This window comes from Pleurodeles waltl, chromosome 3_1 (genome assembly GCF_031143425.1).
Source record: "Pleurodeles waltl isolate 20211129_DDA chromosome 3_1, aPleWal1.hap1.20221129, whole genome shotgun sequence".
NCBI lineage: Eukaryota > Metazoa > Chordata > Amphibia > Caudata > Salamandridae > Pleurodeles > Pleurodeles waltl.
The window spans coordinates 1,892,204,911-1,892,222,658 of NC_090440.1; the positions used below are offsets into that span (position 1 = coordinate 1,892,204,911).

The following is a 17,748-nucleotide window of genomic DNA, read 5'->3' on the forward strand; positions in this document are numbered from 1 at the left end:
TCAGAAATCTTTGTGCCCCTAATATCTATACTATTTAATACAACTGTACCTGCTCGTATGGATTTCCCAAATTCCTTTTTCTCTATCTGATCACTTCTGACAAAATGTCATTCCTCCTGCTCCAATTTCATTCCTATATAGTAGCAAATCATGTGGAATTTATTATTCTCTCTATTATTGTTTATAACTCTGATTCTGCCGTATATGTCTTTTCTTTTATTCACTTCCTTACCTCCTTATCATTTACTTGTCTAAATATTATATTTTTTAGACTGGATGCTAATCCTCTAAAATGAATTCAAAATGCCTCAGTAAGTATTCATTATATGGCCCATAGTTATTGCCAAAAGCTCCATTTCATTGCTTAAATATATATTGTATTGTCAAACCCACCTCTGAATCGATCGACTCCGTATCTCCTAACACCACGAGTACGCGTGAAGTGAATCAAACGGAGTACGCGTCTCCCCGCTATTCAAATAGCCCCTTCTTCCTTGTACTAAACAAAGAAAGAGAACTTCCTCATTCCACTCTCTGTAACTCCGTCTGACATACCTCGACGGAGTCCGTTATCTATTTGCTGCATAAAAATAGAAAGAGGACTACCTCTTTCTCGTCTGTGTAAACTAAAACTCGACCCAATCCCTATGCCCTTAGATATAGTATTGTTGTACAGACTGGTGCCTCATTACTAGTGCAATATCTCCTCACTTGCTATAGTCATATTCTCATTTTAGATTTATCCTTATTTCTCGAAAAAGCATCTTTGTAGTAAAAATTGAGCCTATTTACTAACATAGTTAGGAGTTAATCACAATTATACCTAAATAAAACGTTCTACGTGTTGGTATACAGCAAACAATTATTTTTATACCTAACTATAATAGTTGCAATCGTTTTCTACTATCAAGTCTCATATCCCTTATTCACCAAAGGTATCTATATACATCTTATTCTCACCTTATATATTGGTATCTTATTTATATTCTCACTACAAAATGATATATTCTGAATTCTCCTTCTCCTTGTGTGTGCATAGTTTGTTACACATGTCACTACTAGTACATACACACATAAACTGTCATTTAAAAAATATTCCAGTTCATAATCTGAATTCAATATGCATTATACTGCTCGTAATCTCATAATCCACATGGACTCCTTCCTCCTTAGTGCCAGTTCCCTATTTCCTCCTCACGGACTTATCTTAATATGTTCAAAACCAAAGAATTTAAATTCTTTATGTGCATTTTGTGCACTACATCCCCTCATATGTATTGCAATAGGATATCTTTCATCATCTTGTCTGATAAATCTCCAGTGCTCCAGGCAGGTCGCTCCCCTTTCACCGCTGCATCCAGGTGCCCAGGTTTTGCTTTTTGTTTTGAAATTTACTTACTTGTTCCCGGCCCTTGCCGCTGCGTCCCCGCCCCCTCCCTCACTTCAGTTTTTTCCATTTCCCTCTGCTGCGTCCCTGCGGGACCCACCCCACTGCTCTCCCATTCGCTGCCTCCCATCCCTCCTCCCTGCTGCCACTCCCTCACACCTCCCCTCATATGGCAGTCGCGGCGCAGTAGGGAGAGCGACCCTTGACCCTGCTCCAGGCAGGTCGCTCCCCTTTCAGTACTGCATCCTGGTGCCCAGGTTTTGCTTTTTGTTTTGAAATTTACTTTGTTGTTCCCGGCCCTTGCCGCTGCATCCCCGCGGCCCCGCCCCCTCCCTCCACTTCAGTCTTTTCCATTTACCGACGCTGCGTCCCTGCGGCCCCACCCCCCTGCTCTCCCATTCCCTGCCTCCCCTCCCTCCTCCCTGCTGCCACTCCCGAATGCATGCCTAAGGCAAGCCTGTCTGCGCCCAGACCGCACCCAACGCCAGTCCCCCTGGCCCTCGCACCATCCGCACCAGCAATCACCACTACACAGCCAATGACCTCCACACCCTCAATCCAGGACGCTCCTCCACCTGCTTCCAGTCCACTCCAAGCACACCAAAGGACCCTTCTCCTGCAGAGCCTGCAACTCCACCTGCTCCCTAACCACCAAGCTCCGACACAGCGCCGTAGACAACCACCTCAGCTGCATCCTGCTCAAAACCTGCTCCGTCCACAAGCATGCAATCGAACTATGGAACCTACTGACCTCATCATCACCTGATGTCGCATTCCTCACCGAAACCTGGATGAATTCGGCCTCGGAACCAGACATAGCCATAGCCACACCTGAAGACTACAAGATCACTAGAAGAGAACGCACCAACAAAACCAGGAGGAGGAATCGCCATAGTCCACAAAAGCACCATCAGAGTCTCCACCAGCTCCCATGACACCATCAACTCTGCCGAGCACCTTCATTTCAAAATCCACGTCAACACCACCCTCAGAGAAACACTGGTCTACAGACCGCCGGGCCCCCGACCCCACTTCTGCAACGACATCGCAGGCATCATCAGCGCCGAAGCCCTCACCTCAACTGACTACATCCTCCTCGGCGACCTGAACTTCCACCTAGAAAACAACAACGATATCAACACCACCAACCTACTCGGCAACCTCGGCCTGAAGCAACTCATCACGTCACCCACCCACACCGCAGGACACACACTCGACCCCATCTTCTCAGCCAGCAACCATGTCTCCTTCACCGAACTCCACTGGACCGACCATCGCTGCATCCATTTCTCCTTTCAGAAGCCAGTCACTCACCATCTCACCACTCAAACCCCCGCCGCTATTGGAACAGAATCTCAGCAGAACAGCTGATCTCCAACCTAGCCGAGGCACCTGTTCCTAGGACCTGAGACCCCAACTCAGCCGCCACCAACCTGCATCAATGGATAGACGACTGCGCCAACACCCTCCCACCACTCAAACAAAAATCCAAGGCCAGCTGGTTCACCCCGACCTACAGGCTTCCAAACGGGAATGCCTGGCGCCTTGTACCTACCAAATCCAACCATATCGCCCTCAAGACTGCCATCCGCATGCATCACCAGCTGATCTGCACCACCAAAAGAACCTACTACAAAAGGCGCATAGACACCAACGCTCACAACAGCAGAGAGCTCTTTGGCATCATCAAAGAACTCTCCAACCCCAGGCCTTGCTCCAACGACCCCCCGCCGTCACAGGAGCTCTGCAACTCCCTCTCCACTCACTTCCATCGGAAGATAGAAGACATCCACAACAGCTTCAAACCCCAGACCCACCAGCCAACCACAGACACCCACGAACCCAACGCACCAAGCAACGTTAACCCTCTATGCGCCTGGACCCATGTCAACAATGAAGACACCATCAACACCATGGCCTCCATTCACTCCGGCTCCCCCTCGGACCCCTGCCCACACCAGATCTTCAACAAAGCCAGTGACATCATCGCCCCCATCTCCGCGGCATCATCAACAGCTCCTTTGAGACAGCCACCTTCCCGGAGAGTTGGAAACACACTGACGTCAATGCCCTGTTGAAGAAACCCAAGGCGGACCCAGATGACTCCAAATACTACCGGCCCATCTCCCTCCTCCCCTTCCCAGCGAAGGTCATTGAGAAAATCGTGAACAGCCAACTATCCCGCTTCCTGGAAGACAACAAATCGCTCGATACCTCCCAATCCGGGTTTTGCAAGAACCACAGCACAGAGACTGTACTCATTGCTGCTACAGATGACATCAGGACCATGCCTGAGAAGGGCAAAACCACAGCCCTCATCCTCCTGGACCTCTCCGCAGCCTTCAACACTGTTTGTCACCACACCCTCCGAACACGCCTCCACAACGCTGGGATCCGCGGCAAGGCCCTCGAATGGATCTCCTCATTCCTCTCCGGCAGAACCCAGAGAGTCCGCCTTCCACCTTACCTGTCCGAATCCTCCAAAACCATCTGTGGCATCCCCCCGGGATCCTCCCTCAGCCCAACACTCTTCAACGTTTACATGGCTCCTCTCGCCAGCATCGCAAGATCCCACCACATCAACATAGTATCCTATGCAGACAACACCCAGCTAATCATCTCCCTCACGAAAGACCCCACAACAGCAAGAAACAAACCCCACAATGGACTACACGCTATCACCAACTGGATGGAATCAAGCCGCCTCAACACAGACAAAACAGAGATCCTCATCTTCGGCAGCAACCCCTCCTCTTGGAACGATTCCTGGTGGCCTACCTCCCTAGAAGCCGCACCCACACCCACCACCCAAGTACAAAACCTGAGAATCATTCTGGACTCAGCACTCAGCATGACTCAGCAGGTCAATTCAGTCTCCTCTTCCTGCTACAACACCCTTCGCATGCTTGGCAAGATTTTCAAGTGGATTCCTATCGAAACCAGAAAGACTGTCACCCACGCCCTGGTCAGCAGCCGACTGGAGTACGACAACGCACTCTATGCAGGAACCACGGCCAAACTACAAACGAAAATGCAACGCATCCAAAACCCCTCCGCCCGAATTATCCTCGACGTCCCATGCCACGACCACATCTCTGCCCACCTCAGAGACCTACACTGGCTACCCGTTTCGAAGGGGATTACCTTCAAACTACTCACCCACGCACACAAAGCCCTCCAAAACACAGGCCTACCTCAACGACAAACTCACCTTCCACACTCCCGTCCGCCAGCTCCGCTCCGCCAGCCTCACCCTCGCCTCCATCCCCCGCATTCACCGCACCAACGCCGGAGGAAAATTCTTCTCTCACCTCGCCGCAGGTGGAACTCCCTACCGCTCTACCTGAACCAGACCCAAGACCTCCTGACTTTCAGGAAATGCCTCAAACCATGGCTATTCGACCAGTAGCTCCCCCCCCCCCAGCGCCTTGAGACCCTAACAGGTGAGTAGCGTGCTTTATAAATTTCGTGATTGATTGATTGATTGCAATTCTGACCTTGAGTGGACGGTTTGTACTGCCAACATAAATCTGTTCACATTTACAAATCAACATATATATTATGTAAGTGGTCTTACAATTTATATATGCTTGTATTAAATATCTCTTATTTCCAGCTCCAAAAAAGTCTTTCGGTGCTTCACATGCACATTTGCATACCCCACAACTACCACACTTGAAAAAAACTTTATTATATGTATCTAACCAATTTGTCTCTAATTGTGTATTTGGATAGCTAGGACATAGAGAACTACTCAAAGTTTTACCTTTACGATAAGTCACTATAGGTTTCTTGCCAATATATTTTCTCAATGTCTGATCCTGTAGAAGGATCTTCCAATATTTCCTCATACTTTTCAATAGTATAGCTGAGTTATCTGTATAATCCAGAATTACTCTTATTTGATCCTCTTTATCTTTCAATTTTTTCTTTGTTTTCAGTCCTAATGTTTGTTGCCGAGAAATACAAGATGCCTTTCCCAAAGACTTATTCACAAACTCTTCATTGTAACCTCTAGCTAAAAAGCGTTTCTTCATGTCATATAAACATTCATGGAAATCTTTGTCTCTACTACAGTTTCTTCTTGCTCTTATCATCTCTCCATATGGTATTGCTTCTATCGAACATACAGGGTGTGCATTTGTAATGTACAATATTGAATTACAAGATGTCGGTTTTCAATACAATTTGTATTCAATCTTATTATTGACCACATATAATTCCACATCTAGAAATTCTATATGCGTAGTACTATATTGATGGGTACATTTCATATTCACTTCCTTACAGTTTAAATATTCACAGAACCTTTTTTATTTCTCCAGAGTTCCTGTCCATATCATAAAGCAATCATCTATCTATCTCCCCCATTAAGAGATTATGGGGGTCATTCCGACCCCGCCCAAACACCGCCCCGCGGTCAGATGACCGCGGGGGACATTCCGACTTTCCCGCTGGGCCGGCGGGCGATCTGCAAAAGATCGCCCGCCGGCCCAGCGGGAAAGCCCCAGCAAAGATGAAGCCGGCTCCGAATGGAGCCGGCGGATTTGCTGCGGTGCGAGGGGTGCAGTGGCACCCGTCGCGATTTTCAGTGTCTGCCAAGCAGACACTGAAAATCTTTATGGGGCCCTGTTAGGGGGCCCCTGCACTGCCCATGCCAGTGGCATGGGCAGTGCAGGGGCCCCCAGGGGCCCCACGACACCCTTTCCCGCCAGCCTCTTCCTGGCAGTGTAAACCGCCAGGAAGAGGCTGGCGGGAAGGGGGTCGGAATCCCCGGAGGATTCCTTTGGCCAGGGGAAAACCGGCGGGAAACTGCCGGTTCCCCTTTTCTGACCGCGGCTTTACCGCCACGGTCAGAATTGGCCAGGAAGCACCGCCAGCCTGTTGGCGGTGCTTCCACAGTCCCTGGCCCTGGCGGACCCCCTATATGTATGCCAATCTGCTGCTTCATGTCCCCATACCCAGGTCTCCTCAAACCAGCCCATAAACAGATTAGCATATAAGGGAGAAAATCTTGACCCCATCACAACTCCTTGCTTTTGTCTAAACCATTCGCCAATAAATAGAAAGTAATTATGATTAAGAATAAGATCCATTGTTTCTATTAGCATATCAAATGCAGAACGCAGCACACATAGAAAGAGATAATAACAAAGTGAAATAAAGATATTTCTCCTCTTTACGCCTGCCGTGGAGAGGCATTGATGCATTCCCAGGTTTACAGATCCTTACAAATCTGGGAAAGTGTCAAAACGCATGGTGCTGCATGGAAAAACACACTGTAACGCCCACGGAAGGCCCCCCGATGCAGTGTAAGGCAACGGAGTGACGTGCGCTGCGTGGCCTTACACCATATCTATGAAGCCATGAAAAGTCATGCAAAGTGGCTTTGTGTGGCCTCATAAATATGGGTCTGTACAATACACCGCCGGAGCTTCAAAACAAGTGACGCACCGGCGGAACATGGAGCTTGTAAGTATGCCCCTCTATGACTCCTCCAGAGAATAGTGTTTTCTCAAATCAACAATGGACCAAGCATTGCTGCCTGTCAAAACAGGAAACCCAAGCAATGCTTTCTTTCAGACCAGAGAGTTATCTCAATTTGCTACTTAGATCACCTCACCTTAGATATCTCAACATCAGTTTTAGGAATGGGCAGTTAATTTCAGTCTAAGGCAATTGCCTCATCAGAACTATGAACTGGCTTTTTTACTAACTCTGTTTGCTACTAATATTTTTTACTTTTACATACATTTACTACCCATAACATCAGGTCCATGGTCCTGGAGAAGAAGCCAGTGTCTGCCTGCTATGACAGACCAATGACTCTCCTTGATAGAGCTGAAATCTACCAAACATCATCTGCATATGTCAGCAGTTCCCCAGCTTTTAATCTGTTACCATTGAATGGCTTTTTAACCATGGAGATCTCATAGATTGTCAGCATAGTTGATTATTTTTTTTAAATCCACCACCACACAACAGCTGGATTCAAAGAAAAAAATGTAAATGCCCTAAATAAAGTTTATTTCTTCTTGCCTAAGGTTGTAAGTGTTCTGGGGCAACAGATTCTCAGGACCACAGTGTCTCCCCTTTCACACACTCTTGGGCTTCAACATCTTGCAATCTAAGTGGTGGTCTATTAATATTATATTACCCATGTTATATATGAGTCTTCTAAAGTAGGAAAGTAGGCCAGTGTATGTAACTTTGATATGTATTCCTGACCCAGAGATAAACATCCATGAAACCAAGCCCACCAACCAACATTTTTAAGGTAGCTAAGGCATGGAATGTATGGCCTGAGATCGGATCCTGCCCATCAGGACAATGTGGACCATGTGGACCCTGATAATAATGCAGTGGTGGTACGTACACATGATTGAGCTGCTCTTCCATTGCATTCTTTCTAAGGACGGGATCAATGTAACCAATTCAGAGCATCACTTGCATATGATACAATGTCATAGGTCATAGACAGGGCCACTTGAAAAAGCCACTTTGTTTTCTGTGTAAAAATGAATTTGCTTCGCTCTCCAAGTATTTCACCATTTTCTGCATAATCTGTAAATTTTAGAACACTAATGTTTCTAGCTCAAGCTTTTCAGATGTTGTATTTTTTATTGTAATCGCAAAATTTTACAAGGGTGATTTTAACCATATATTTGTTATAAAACCATACTAACCATACTACATCATATCATAAACTATTTACTTGAAAAGTAAACTATCCAAAAAATATGATTGACAGATTGAAGATAGTACCACAATGTTATGCAAGTCTTTAGCTCTTTTATATGAAATCCTCTTTAATTTAGATCTAAATTTCAGTAAAGATATGTTGTCATCGTTTAGATGATTTAGTAGGCCGAGCAATGCAATACACTTCAAACAGTATCTAATGTTATTTAAAAAATCACTGCAGATGGAGCACAAGCCTTCCCTGAATCTTTGCAAAAGTTAATCAGTCACTTCTCTAAGGACGATTGTTCTAGTCATTCATTTACAAAAGTGACACATTTGTTCTTGATGCTGTAAATATCATACTTAATGGACGATTTGCGGTGGTGTTTGTCGGCAGAAGGAAATACAAATCTTAAACATTTAAATTTAAACAGGGTGGAAAGAATTTCGTAGTTGTGAACTTGTTTTGTTTCAATTCAGACAAATAGATGCTGAGATCTCAGACACTGTTCACAAAATAGCAGTTATTTCAAGAGTATGGAGAAGCTTTAGAAGAATCACAAACATGAACATGTATCTATTTTTAAGGTCCAATGTCTAAAGTGTTTACTAGTGATACATATACATAATATATAATATATGTGAATGCACAACCATACTGCTTCCAACAATGCATGCATGATACAGCTTGCAAAACAAGAAGTCCAAATGCTACTAAGCACACCAGTGGCAAAAGTGCAGTATAATAGTAATACTAAGAATAACAATTAGGTAACCTTGAAGGGCACTATGGGTAAGTGCTCAGCTCTTCCTCTCATGAGCTATGCAGCTAGAAGAGAAGAGCTAGAAGAGACCCTAAATGGGCAGCGCCCTCTAGGGGCGAAGCAGGGCTCTCACTCCTTCTTCCCACCATCCACCCACTTTACGCCTGGAATTCAGGCATGTTGTGACTAGAGATGTCATCCTTCCCACCAGTCTGCGCCCTATTCCATAGGAAGGTCTTCAACCAGTGACTAATGTGGGAAAGGGGCCCATAAGTTTTGAAATAGTTTTATTAGTTTTAAGGGATTCTTCTAAAAAGCAGAGTGGAAGTTCTATCAGAACATCTGTAATGGACATCCCTTTCATGGTATCTACACCATCATCTATACCTTTAAAGCAACCTAGCTGTACGAAAAACCCATTAGGAAGACTTGTTTTTCAGAGTACCCCTAACGTCTGTCAATCAGACATTAATTAAACCTTTATCAGTTCTGCTAAGTGAGCTGTAACATACTGGTGCAAATATTCTAAAGTCCAGGATTAACAACATTGTTTTCAAACAGTCACAATGCGTACACATTATAAACTGAAACGCATGTTTTTCAGGGATAGAACATACTGTCCACCAAGACACTGATTTAGAGGGAAATTGTGGTCTTCAACAAACGTGTTTCTCACTGACCAAAATAAAAACTAATTTATTGTTTTAGAAATAGGTCTATGCCCTATGGATAGACCACAAAAATCTGCTGATGCCTACCAACACCTGCTGAAAAGATTATATTGGTGAAATATGCTGGAAAAACACACTGTTGGAGTGCTATCTTATGCATGTTGCATTACAAACATTTAATTAGTTGGTTAGGAAGCACGTCACTACAGGGTGCTAAAGGTGTATTATGTGCCATGACTTCACCACATTATCTTAGGTAAAGAGGGTAAAATGGGCACAGCTTTAGATTCCCTTCTATGGCCTATGAACGCTGACAGGTTGTAGACTATACCCATTGAACAGTACAGGTAGTTTTTTAGATGTGCCGCCACATACTCCAATCCCTCGAAGGACTGTTACTAATGGACCCAGGTTTCTGCTGGGTTAACTTCATTCATTGGGCCTGTTATTATTTGATTTGCAGTTTTATATAAAGCAAACTCAACCCAAATGTATTGGAGCGCCTTACATGAGCACCAGTTACATTACACAAGGACACACTAATCTTTAGTAGAAATGGAGCGATTAAGTGATTTGCCCAAAATCATAGGATGTTGAGCAGGAAGTCAGCAGCTCTGGCCGTAATGCCACATCCTCTCCCGCACTGACTGCATTTCCATCTAGAACATGCTACCCCAATATACCTTACGATGTGATTTGAAAATCCATTGGTGCCCTAAGATTACCCAACAGGGACTGGAGCCATAGCAGTTATGTGATATAAAATGCTTGCATGTACTCATTGACATCCTGCTGACTGTTGTGCTTCCAGACTAGGATACTACTAGGAGGAAGGAAATATCCTAGGCTAAGGTCATGGGAAGAGTTAAGAATTATGTTGTACTTGTGTGAATGTAAGCCATAACGGCCGGTATGAGATGTACGCACTTTATATGGTTTCCAGGATGAAAGTTTGTATACGAGATCTTTTACAATGTTGTGGGCCTGTAAATCATTTCTGATGCTTACCTTCTGCGGATACATATCTTGCCATTTCATCAGTGTGAAGCTTGTGGTGTCTGGGAACTCATAAACAGGATTCCAGTTTATTTCCATGGAGTGCACATAGCATACAACAAATTCAATTCTGTGCAGCTTAATGCCAAATCCAGATAGACATAGTAAATTGGAGAAGAGCAAGGCTAAACTACAAACATGCTGTTGGAAATGACATCCTTGGTATGGGTTCCTGCTAGCTTTTTGACTTCAATCCTATTTCTGCTGATCGCACTTTTGCTGTCATTTCATGACTGTTAACCAATGCTAAAGTGCTTGTGCTTTCTTCTCTAATCATGGTGACGTTGGCTTACACCCAATTGGCCCATTTAATGTGCTTGTAAGTCCCAAGCACACCTTCTACCTGTACCCAGGGCCTGTAAATGAAACATTACTAGTGGGCTTTAAGCATTGATTGTACCATTCACTTACGTAGCCCTTTTTAGAAACGTCTCAGATCTGCAATTGCAGCCTGTCATTGTAATTTTAAACTGCAATTTCAACCTGGTTAAAAAACATTTTGCTAGGCCTAAGCCTTCTTTTTTTTTTAATACATATAAATCACTCCTAGGGTAGGCCCTAAACAGCCTACTGGGGCAGGGTGTAATGTATATAAAATGTTGAGCATGTACTTTTAACTTTTGCATGTCCTAGTAGTAATTTCTCAATACCTCAAGGCCTTCCTCTCGCATAGATTAACATTGGGTGACCATATTACATTTAATAGTTGATAACTTTCCAGTGGGAGCCGGTAGGAATGTCAAGCATTGGTCTCTAAAGAATTGTAATTTAAAGCCCTCTTTAATGGTAAAGTTGGATCTTAAGTCACAATTCAGAAAATGCCACTTGTAGAAAGTTGGTATTTCCTTGTCCCATTTGGTGCCTGCAAGCTGTATCCTGGGTCACATGACTAGGTGTAGCTGGCAGTTGTTTTTGTTTATTACTCCCAGTCAGTGAGACAAAGGGGGAATAGGTTTTGTCAGAATGGGCAATTTTCTTACTTGTTGAGGGTGTGGAGCTATCACCTACTACACTCGCACATCACAATGACTCTGTCTCAGCACCCTCACAAATACTAGTTTTCATGCCCCCAGACGAGCTGGGGCCAAGGTAGGGAGGCAGAAAATTCAAGAGACCTCTGTAGGTGGAAGACTTTAGAAGCTTCTAGTACTTCAAAGTGGACACCTGATATAAAAAAAGGACCCTCAGAACCAACTCGTCTAATCACTTTTGGACCTGTGAACTCTGCTAAGAAGCAGGCCTGCACATCTGACATGTCTCCATTGCTGACCTGCTTGCTGCCCCAGGACTCCTCTGCTGCTGTGAGCTACCCTGTTGAATCCAGCCTGCCTGTGTGGACCCAGAACTCCAGCAAATCTCCATGAGTCAGTTGGCTGGTATCTTGTTCAAATCCAGAGGGACATAACAGGCTTCTTCGACGTCCAGGCATCTCCACGCATCTCAATGCAGCACGACGCAGCCCGTCATTGACTACGGCCTAGAGCACCACTGCTCATCCTTGACACCAAAGAATCTCAGAGCAAGTCCTCACAAGCACTGGTGGCTTCTTTACTGCCATTGCAGCCACTGGCCCAGCACGACGCATCTCGTCCCCTGCGCCAATGCACCACAGTCTACAAAAGTCCCACTGACTTACTTGAGGACCACGCAGGACCTCATACTACACCTCATCATCAATGGTCATCGACTCCACTGCTGTGCGACGCATCTCAACATGGGACCTCGCATCACAGCTTCTTGTGGGTGACCTTTCAATGCCGGTCCATGCATCTTAACGTCACAACTTCACATCTTGATGCTCAGGACTACAAGGTACTTTCTCAGCAAACTGAGCTCGGTCCTGAATCCTCAGGCCCACACTCCATCCTGGTCTGCCTGACTTTGCCTCGGTCTCCTGCAACCAGATAACCAAGGTTGGTGCTTTTTTCTTCTTAGCACTTGACTTTCACAAAGCCTTGAAAATGGCACACCTCTGGTTCTACTGAATAGATTGTTGTCATTTTGGTGTCAAATAATTTATTAAATTTTATTCTATTTTTTCTAAATTGGTGTGCGATTTTTCTTGTGCCATGTTTTCACTTTATTACTATTGTGTGCTTCATGAATACTTTACACATTACCTCTAAGTTAAGTCTGACTGCTTTGTGCAAAGCTACCACAGAGTTCAGCACAGGTTAATTTGTGGTTTGCTTATGTTCCACCCTCAAATTAATTGTTTATGCAGCTTGATTAGGTTTTCACCCCCTTCAACCAGTAACTCAATTTCCTACACATGCTTTTTAAAACACAACCTTTGCACTTCATTTGCTCAGTGGACTTCATGTTTAATTAAGCCTGTATCCCCCATCCACTGCATCTGTGGTGGAAAACATATCCGTTCCCCCTGCGCTTTGAAACTTTTCTGTTCAGGTGCCTGGTGAAAACATGTTTAGCCTTTAGTCATGTATGCTCAGGAGCTAGGAGGAAAGCAACCGTGGGCTTTGGACTATATTCATCCATGTGTTTCAACCTTGTCATCAAAGTGATGATGGTTTGATTAATCACTATTTTCCAAGCCTAAGCTGCACGTTGAAAAAAAGTTCTGTCACTTATCTCACGAATGTGCTTAATGCTAGCTTAGATGCTTTGAAGGAATGTGCAGGTAAGCTCCTAGAATGGGACATAAGGAGTGGATTGAGCCTGGAAACTGGCTTATCGACCTCACAAGAAGTAGACTACAGATAACATCAGGAGGAAGCCCAAGACAGACCTAACACTGTGTCTTTGTTCTGCCAGAACTAACTATCTCCTGTTTAGAAGAAGCACCTTGAAGTAACGGTTCTTGTGCAAAATGAACCTAGGGCCTTATGTACGAAAGCTTTTTCCCATAGACACAGAATGGGTAAAATCCTTTGGTACATCTGGCCCCTAGTTTTGTATCTGGCTAATTGCTGACAGCTTCATACATGGATCACCATTATGGGACCTCCGGATTGTGGAAAGTAAAAGGGGGCTCTCACGGGTAATATTCCTAGACATCTGTAGTGGAGTGTTACATCATGGACTAAAAGGGAAGATCTGTATGGACTCCCATCCAAGCAACTCTAAAATGTGGGAAGTAAACCAGTGTTCTTCGGTTTTATGCTAGAATTCCTGGATGATTGGGGTAGGGACAAGAGAAATTCGGGCCCTTGTTCATGTACACTTGAGGTATGGCAACTTCTCTAACCCACCGCAAAAGTCAGATTAATTCTATGTTCTACTCAATAACAAAGGCATTCAGCGCAACACACTACATTTAGGGCAATAGTGTTGGGTCGGCTACTGACTCCAAGAAAAATGCATAGGAGCTATAAGATGTGAATTCCCCCATTTTATTTGAATGACAGTGTAGACTCTTTCAAAATGGTTATTTGGGAGAGAACATAGGCTTGAAAATGGTGTCATCAGGACATGTACACACTCTACGAAAATGGCAGTTTTTAGCAGGATCTAGGCTCCTTCAAATGGCATTCAAAATGGTGGCATGCTTCGTAATGGGATAGTCTACAGAAAGGGCATCTCACTACCTTTCAAAACGCTATGACATGATGTGAGCGAAGATATGAAATCATCCGTTTTGCTGCACACGCTGCATGGACTGTTTAATGGTCGGTACTGTGACAAAGACTTCATTCAGCAAGAGCACCTCGAGCAAGAAGAAGTTTGGTCTGTTATCTAAAACTAATTGCTTATTTGCAAAAGCATGTTATGTGAGGGTTGGTACTTTTCAGTTATGTTTACTTATTGTGATGCATATTTTGTTGGGTCTGAGGCAAGCCACGCCTACTGAAATCCTGCTGCCTATTTATAGCATCTTTAAACGGGTCTAATTGTTTGAGGGGCCTCAAGTCTTCATTTTATCTAGTCCTACGTCGCTGGGGTTGTTTTTGTGCAGGCGAAATGATAATAAAGTATGTAAACACGAAAAAACTAGAAGGTGAGGTTCCAACAAGTTATTTCATACAAACCTCGTTGAATTTGCCTTGTTTCTAGCAGCATTGACGGCCGCCATGACCATGTATTCACTGCTGGGCTGGAGGGAGGCCGGAGCATACTTTCTACTCTGTATAAAAGAGGGAAAAAAAGAATGAGGTTTCTTATACTTTTTGCTCCCTTCCCTCTGTGTCTCATGCCCGCTCCTCTTTCTTTTTCCCATTTCCGTACCATTTCCCCTCTCATTGAATTTTTGTTTTCCACCCTCCACCCAGTAGCTGCCCCCTAGGTTGCGGAGGTCATCACAGATGAGAGAAATCTGAGAGTATTTTTATCCAATCACTTAAATGGTTCCTAAAGTTGCTGGCACCACTAGGCCACAATGAGAGGAAGCGGGAAGCTCAGCTGCACGTGGGGTGCATTTAATCTATCTGGGATTTATGTTATGTTACAGCTGTATAACTGGTTGAGAGGACCTCATCTAGACGGTTGTGAACAGTTCTAGAGACAACATCTCCAAAAACGTAACATGTTCTCTGGACCGTGCAAAGAAATACTATTAACATTTTTCACTATTAACATGTCCTACATAAGGAATTGTATATATAGAGATGCAAGGAGGGAAATCTGTAAGGTCAGGAAGAGAGCCCGGTGGTGGAAGATATGGCGACACATTTACACATCCGAAGTGGAGAAAATGAGTATATTCCATTGGAGATGTGGCTCTGGAGTGAAGAAGAGGTGTATGGTAAGGAAAACCAGGGAAGAGCAAAAAGTAACATATGGTGGCCTCATGCAGGCAATCCATGCTATACAATAACGTGGTAACATTGCATACACTTACGTACATCTATAAAGTATCTCTATCCTTGGAAATAACTCACCTTCATGTGTAGGCACAGAGCTACGATGAAAACCGAACAAAGCAGTAATGCCACAGCTAGTCCGAAGAGTGGCCAGATAGGCAGAGCTGGTCCACTTTCACATCTCTGCAACTCTTTATCTGAAAAGACAAAAGACAGTTCTTGTTAAAACTCAGCGGGGTTGCGTTGGACTAACTCTATATGCATGTTCTCTCTATTAATATAGCAGAAAATTAGCTATTATAAGTCTCACTGATGTACTGCCCCCTTCTAGCATCATCCTCAAAATCAAAACAAAACAGCTTCACATCATCAGCACCCACCATCACCACCACTGACACAACCAACACCACAACACCCTGCCGCACCAACCGACTAAACACCTGGACCCCCTCCAACGACGAAGAAATCAGCAAAATCATGAACTCCATCCACTCAGGCTCCCCAACAGACCTTTGCCCCCACCACATTTTCAACAAGGCCAGCCAAATCATCGCTCCCTAGCTACGTGCCGTCGTCAACAGTTCCTTCGACACCGCAACCTTCCCAGATATTTGGAAGCACGCCGAAGTCAGCGCTCTTCTCAAAAAAGCCAAAGCAGACCCAGAAGACCTCACAAACTACTGACCCATTTCTCTTCTCCCCTCTCCCGCAAAGGTCGCCGAGAAGATAGTAAACGCACAACTGTCTCACTTCCTAGAAGAAAACAACATACTCAACGCCTCCAGGCCTGGATTCTGCAAGAACCATAGCACTGAGACCTCCCTCATCGCCTGCACAGACAACATCAGGACCAGAGTGGACAAGGGCGAGACCGTGGCCTTCATCCTCCTAGACCTTTCTGCAGCTTTTGACACTGTATGCCACCAAACCCTCCGCGCACGCCTTTTCGATGCTGGAATTTGCCACAAGGCCCTGGACTGGCTCACCTTTCTCTCCGAAAGAACCCAAAGAGTGCGCCTCCCTCCTTACCGGTCTACACCCACCAAGATCATCTATAGGGGTCACCCAAGGATCCTCCCTCAGCCCCATCCTCTTCACCATCTACATGGCTCCTCTCGCCAACATCCTCCGCCCCCACGGCATCACCATAATTTCATACGCTGACGACACCCAGCTCATTATCTCCTTCACCAGGAACCCAGCCACCGCCAAGATTAACCTGCACGCCGGACTCCTCGACATTGCCAAATGGATGACAACAAGCCACCTCAAATTGAACTCAAACAAAACAGAGATCATCATCTTCGGCCCCAACAAGACAGCATGGAACGACTCCTGGTGGCCCACCACCCTCGGACCACCCCCAACACCCACCACCCACGCACACAACGTTGGCAACGTACTGGACTCATCCCTCTCCATGACCCAGAAAATCAACGCCATATCATCCTCCTTCCTTAACACCCTTCGCATGCTACGCAAGACTTTCAAATGGATTCCTTTAGAAAAAGGAAAAACAGTCACCCACGCCCTCATTAACAGCAGACTGGACTACGGCAACGCCCTCTACGCAGGGACCACAGCCAAGCTTCAAAGAAAACTCTAGCGAATCCAGAACGCAGCTGCACGTCTCATCCTCAACCTCCCTCGCCACAAACACAAATCCACCCACCTCAGATCCCTACACTGGCTGCCATCAACAAAAGGATCATTTTCAGAGTCCTCGTCCACGCTCACAAAGCCCTCCACGACACTGGACTGGCCTACCTCAATGAACGGGTAAACTTCCACATTCCAACTAGACAGCTCCGCTCCGCTGACCTCGCCCTCGCCCTCGCTACAGGCCCCCGCATCCAACGCACCACCTCCGGCAGCAGATCCTTCTCCCACCTCGCCACCAAGACCTGGAACTCCCTTCCCACCAACTTACGCAAGACCCAGGACCTCCTAACCTTCAGAAAACACCTTAAAACATGGCTTTTCAAGCAGTAACAGCACCCCCCCCAGCGCCTTGAGACCCTACTGGGTGAATAGTGCGCTTAAGAAATTATATGATTAATTGATTGATTGAACTGTCACATGAGGCCAGCAGAACCAGCAGTTTAGCATACCCAGCTAAGAGAATTACTAGTTCACATGGACAGCACTACACTAGAAGCCAAAATACTACTAAAATAAAAAAAACTGCAAAAAATACATAAAACCATAATACATGACTTTCCCATCTATGTGCCTATTTTGGATCAACATCCCTGTCAATATCAGAGCGATTCCAACCCTTTTACCATTGAAAAACAGTTTACAAACCTAGAGATGATTACTTCTTCACCCATTAAAACTACCTTCTATGAATATTCTGCTTCTTTTAAACAACTGATTCTTCTCTTGGGGCGCACACCACAAGTTCTATTGTCCCCCAGCCAGGT

At 45.1% G+C, this 17,748-nt stretch overlaps 1 protein-coding gene across 1 annotated transcript in view; it reads right to left on the minus strand.

Annotated features, from left to right (window-relative positions):
- Positions 1-17,748, minus strand: part of LOC138283473 (inducible T-cell costimulator-like) — a 105,617-nt gene that overhangs the window by 8,514 nt on the left and 79,355 nt on the right. The window contains exons 3-4 of the mRNA XM_069221426.1: positions 15,401-15,519; positions 14,552-14,646 (exon numbers count right to left, since the gene is read on the minus strand). Of these exons, the coding sequence (XP_069077527.1) occupies positions 14,552-14,646; positions 15,401-15,519 (214 nt within the window). The remainder of the gene's footprint in view (positions 1-14,551; positions 14,647-15,400; positions 15,520-17,748) is intronic.